Raw genomic sequence first — 5,759 nt, 5'->3', positions numbered from 1 at the left:
CCACAATTGATAGATCTAGATGCACAAAAACTCAAGAACAGATCTATTACCTCCAATGCAAGCTCCCACTGAAGTAGTCCTCGAATCTATACCACTTCCTTGCTGTAAACCCTTAGTCTTTAAGTTCCCTTTTCAAGATTTCCTTCCCCAAAGCTCCAATTTCACTATCAATGGAGTTCCACTCGATTTCTAGGGTTTTCAGGCTCTCAAGGGTGGTAAGGAGGCTGAAGAAGGGATGATATGTTCTTTATATAGGGCACAACCCCCGGGATTAGGGTTTTCTCCTTTCAGCATCAACTCGTTGAGTCCCAGCTACTGACTCGGCGAGTTGGTCACTTAACCCGCGACCAAATCCCGCTCCGACTCGGCGAGTCGGACTACCTACTCGTCGAGTCCCCGCCTTAATTTACACTTTAGCCCTTGAACAATACTTTTGAATTTTTGGGATGTTACATGTCACTACCAATCAATATACCCAATTAGCAATTGGGTCCATATCATAATCCTTAATCCATGCATTGGGTGAAATGACCATTCTACCCTTGGCCCTGTATGATTCAAAACTAAGGCCCAAACCCAAACCAAAAGCCCAACACTATAATGTCCATAAATCCATCAATGGCCCAATTTTCCAAATTGGGCCCAGACCTTTCTAATGGACCTTATAATAAAGCCTAATATTCTCCTTAGTCAATAATCCCGACCCTAATTGTCCCACGAAGGCCCACAACAACCTACTCCAAGAATTAGGCCACAAGGCCCAATAGGCCCAACTATTCCATTATTAGCCCAAAGATGCATTCAGGCCCAACTATCAGCAAATCCAGGCCCAAAACCATTAGGGCCCAAAGTCAATAATCCCGACCCCAATTGGACTGTACGTGTCGCGTACTACATAGTACGCCCAACGTACAAACAACTCATTCACGACATCCATTAAGTGCTTAACACTTGATCCAATAAGTCCAAATCACAGATCTGAGCTATACTTAACGTCTAAACCCATAAAGTCACTGACTTGGTGACTTTGCATGCCCCAAACAAACCTAAACTCCAAAAATGGCATTCTACTTCCATAAAAGTGACCCTAACTCAAGCATGAACCCACTAAGACCATCAAGATGACAACTTTCTATCTTAGGGATTCAAATAGCATGAAGGGTGGCAACCCCAAGCCTAAAAACGGATTTGGAACCATAAAGCTTCAACCTTGGGATCAAAAAGAAACCAAAACCCAAAAATGGTAGATGTAAGAGATGAATGATCAAGTTCAAAGCTTTATACCTTCATCAAGCTGAAAATAAGTCCTAAAAGCTAGATCCACAAGCTCCTTCTGATTCCCTTCCTTGCAACAAGTTCCATCCTCTTGAAAGTGGGCCAAATATCCCCAAAATGGAATCCATAAGCTCCAAAATGCCACCATGGTTGCTATGTGATGATTTCTATTGTTTAGAGGGGTCGAGGATGAAGATATTAGGGTTTGGTTATGATATAAGGAGTTTAAATAGGGTCCAAGACCCTAAAATAGGGTTCTGATCTGACGAAATTACACCCAGCGTAATTCTGGTACACCCAGCGTACTCCAGAGAACCTTCGCGACCACTCCTGTCATTACGCCCAGCGTAATCCTAGGTACATCGAGCGTAATCCCTTTTTCCCTAGTACGCCCCGCGTAATCGGCTAAGCCTGAAAGCCACGAAACTTCCGAAGGCCATAACTTCTTCGTTACAAGTCCGATTCCGATGATCCTTATATCCACGGAAAGGTGACGAGAAGCTCTACACTTCTAAAAAATCAAACCTTTCTTAAGACCTTCCGAACAAAAATCCATTTTCCACCAAAAGCCCGAACTCCCACTTTACCGAAATACCCTTTAGTTCCAAAAACGAACCGAACACCCAAATCACTTCTAATACATCACCCGCACCCAAATGGGCATAGATCCTACCTTTTCAAAGGCCCTAATCCTTATGAGGACCGATATTCGGCCCACAGCCTCAGGCTAGGACTCGATTCAGAACAAGGTGTTACAGGAAGAAGATGAATAATAGAAACTGATGATGGTGTTTGGTGGTAGCTTCACTGAAAGGTGTGGTTGGTAAGAGAGAGAGAGAGAGGCCCAAATTAATTAATTATTTTCTTTTTCATTTAAATTAAATAGAAAAAAACATTAAAAAAATCCTAAGGGCATTATAGTCATTTCAATTTACCAAGGGACTAAATCCGCAACGAAATTAGCTCAAAAGGACCACTGATCCAAAAAAGTCGGGATTTGGACTAAAACCCCAAAAAAATACATACCATAGGGACCTTTTTTGCAATTTTGTCATATATATATATATATATATATATATATATATATATATATATATATATATATATATATATATATATATATATATATATATATATATATATATATATATATATATATATATATATATAAGATGACAAGATTCAAAGTTAAAGGGGCAATATATATTATTATTCTAAGTTGTAGGGTCTTAAATGAAAATATTGACAACTAAAATGGATTGGACGTACATGACGTTTTTCCACAGAATTTTATACAAGACACGAATTTATTTGTGTATTTATACATTTTAAGAATAAACTCTTCCACCTAACTTATCAGATCAATAACTTCCATTGGGATAAACTAAAAAACAATACATTACTTTTGATAAATTCAAAACCGTTGAAATAAATCATACTGTCACATTTATACATTTTAATTGTGATAATAAAGTCAAATTACGGTTTGTATTAGGTATGTATTAAATATTTGTTTATTATAATATGGAATCACACTTGTATATATATTGTATGTATGCATGTATTCTTCCATGCCACATATTCTCCACCGCATGCGACAAAAATACATGCACAATGAATTATTCAGTCGAACTAATTTTGTTACTCATTTTTCTAGTATTCCTCTTCTACGTTGTAGTTGTCCGTCGAATCAAGTCCAAATCGATAGTTGGGGAAGCTCCTGAACTCGGTGGTGCATGGCCAATCATCGGACACCTCCACCTACTTGGCGGTGACCAGCTTCTCTACCGTACACTAGGAGCCATGGCAGACAAATATGGTCCAGCGTTCAATATCCGGCTCGGAACCCGTCGTGCTTTTGTGGTCAGCAGCTGGGAAGTAGCTAAAGAATGTTTCACCATTAACGACAAAGCACTAATTTCCCGGCCCAAAACCGCCGCAGTGAAGCACATGGGCTATAATTATGCGGTGTTTGGCTTCGCCCCATACACTCCCTTTTGGCGCGAAATGCGAAAGATCGCCACCCTTGAGCTCTTGTCCAACCGCCGCCTCGAGATGCTCAAAGATGTCCGTTCGTCGGAGATCAACTATGGAATCAAAGAGCTGTACGCGAGATGGGCTGAAAATGGTCGTCTGCCTGTGGCTGTCGAACTGAATAAATGGTTGGAACACATGATGTTAAATATAGTTGTGATGATGGTGGCTGGAAAGCGGTACTTCGGCGTTGGAGGTGGTGGCCAGGAGGCAGACAGGTGCAAGAAAGCCATCAATAATTTCTTCCGGTTGATTGGCATTTTCGTTTTATCAGACACGATTCCCTTTTTTTGGTGGTTGGATTTACATGGATACGAGAAAGAGATGAAAAAAACCGCAAAGGATCTGGATTTGGTTCTTGGAGGGTGGCTCGATGAACATCGGCAAAGAAGGAAATCAGATGCAGAGAGAAATAAAGACGACGTAAAAGATTTTATCGACGTGATGTTGTCACTTGAAGACGAAGGTCAACTCTCAGGTTTTGAGCATGATTCAGATACAAGCATCAAGTCTACATGCTTGGTAAGTAATTATATAACTTTATATGATGATAAGTTACAAGTTAATTTCACAAGTTTATTAATTAGTATAACACTCGAGTCATTTATGCATGCTTGCATAATATATATATTACAGGCATTGATTCTAGGAGGTAGCGACACGACAGCTGGGACGCTAGCGTGGGCTATCTCATTGTTGCTAAATCATCCTGATGCTCTAAAGAAACTACAACAGGAGTTAGACGATGAAGTAGGTAAAGACAGACAAGTCGAGGAATCCGACATAAAAAACCTCGTATTTCTTCAAGCTGTAATCAAAGAAACTTTGCGTCTTTATCCGGCGAGTCCGCTGCTAGGACCAAGGGAGGCGATGGAAGATTGTATGGTTTCTGGGTATAATGTGAAAGCTGGGACTCGGTTGATAGTAAATGTATGGAAGATTCAAAGGGATAATACGATTTGGACTGATCCATCTGAATTTAATCCCGACAGGTTTATGGGTGTTGAGTATGAACATGTTGACCTCAGAGGACAACAATTTGTGCTCATGCCATTCGGGTCGGGTCGACGTTCTTGCCCCGGGGCTACGTTTGGGCTTCAAGTGCTTCATTTGACTTTGGCTCGTCTTCTTCATTCATTTCATTTGGATCTTCCCGAAGGTCTTCCAGTGGATATGACTGAGAGCCCTGGAATGACTCTTCCTAAAAAGATGCCGTTGGAGGTGCTTTTGACACCACGCCTTCCATCGGAGCTCTATGCTTAGTTGTATATATGTTGCTTTATGTTGCTATATGTTTTGTTTTCTATTTTTGCCGTTTGTAAGAATGATATATATGAAGTGAAATAAGAATAACAAATTTCCATCACTTTCTTTGGAGGTTTATAATTCACATATATCCTTTGGGTCCTTGATATATTTCTACTTCAAATAATTCTTGATGAAAGTTCATATTAGAACGGAAGTATAATGAAGACAGAAAACCAAAGAATCCCTAACACATATAAAATATAATTTAGGATAGGTGTGGAGTAAACAATCAATGTTAGGTGTTTAGTAAACAATCTATGAAAACAAGAAAAACCGAAAAAACTGAAAACATACTATAAAATCTTTATAGATCGTAAAGAGATCATTGAACTCTACTTTATAGAGTTCAATGGAATACCACATCATCATTCACTATTCCATACAACTCTATTCTTTATTATTCCACAATGCATTAAACTTTACAAGTTCAATGGAACATATTAATAAAATATTTATTTAAAGATTTAAAGACTTTTCTTTTTCCCATTGAAGAGTTCAATGGTTATTGAACTCCAAATTCATTGAATGCCAAGGTGACATTTCACAATGGTGAAATTGTATCCATTGAATGACAAATAGACATGACACCAACTCCTCATTGTGATAATCTTATTGTTGTTATACCTTGAAGATATAAAAATCTATTCAAAAGTCAATCTTGATTTTGACGGTTTCCGATGGATCCATATTTTGAAAAGAATAAAAGAAAATATATGATGATGCATATTGGCTTGCCAAAATCTAACAAAAGGGCCTGTACAAAATATAAATAGGCATCCAATCGACATTTATTAACTGTCAAACAACTGAAATTGTAACTGCAATACATAGCTGGACGATTAATTAAAAATCACTACATAAATTAATTGGTCATTAAACAATAAATTCCTATTTAATGAATTAAAAATAAGATTAGACAAGACGAGTCCAATAATGAGTCAAGCCCATATCTTTGATCATCAATCAAATATTAATAAGCCATAAGCAAAGCCTAGTTTGGTTACCCAAGATCATTATCTAAGCCCATCAACCAATAGTCCATTTTAGTCCATAAAATGATTTGATTAATTTACCTTTTTTTTTCTTTACCCTTTATTAACTCCGTTAATGTAAGATTTTTTAATTACTATTTTTTTAATGGG

General features: G+C 38.1%; 1 protein-coding gene across 1 annotated transcript; it reads left to right on the top strand.

The window, feature by feature from the left end:
• The first annotated feature begins 2,860 nt into the window (after positions 1–2,860).
• LOC145075296 (xanthotoxin 5-hydroxylase CYP82C4-like) lies at positions 2,861–4,675 on the top strand. The gene is made up of 2 exons (XM_079021611.1): positions 2,861–3,831; positions 3,946–4,675. The coding sequence occupies exons 1-2, from the start codon at positions 2,890–2,892 to the stop codon at positions 4,570–4,572; spliced, it is 1,569 nt and encodes a 522-aa protein (XP_078877737.1). The 5' UTR covers positions 2,861–2,889; the 3' UTR covers positions 4,573–4,675.
• The last annotated feature ends 1,084 nt before the right edge of the window (positions 4,676–5,759 follow it).

Source organism: Lactuca serriola, chromosome 1 (genome assembly GCF_051521515.1).
Source record: "Lactuca serriola cultivar US96UC23 chromosome 1, Lser_US96UC23_V15, whole genome shotgun sequence".
Classification (NCBI taxonomy): Eukaryota; Viridiplantae; Streptophyta; class Magnoliopsida; order Asterales; family Asteraceae; genus Lactuca; species Lactuca serriola.
This window is presented reverse-complemented; position numbering and strand designations above follow the sequence as displayed.

Bases quoted from the DNA above. Each gene is read 5' to 3' on its own strand.
- LOC145075296 (XM_079021611.1), top strand. From the start codon at position 2,890: ATGAATTATTCAGTCGAACTAATTTTGTTACTCATTTTTCTAGTATTC. The intron at 3,832-3,945 runs GTAAGTAATTAT...TATATATTACAG, and splicing joins GCATCAAGTCTACATGCTTG to GCATTGATTCTAGGAGGTAG.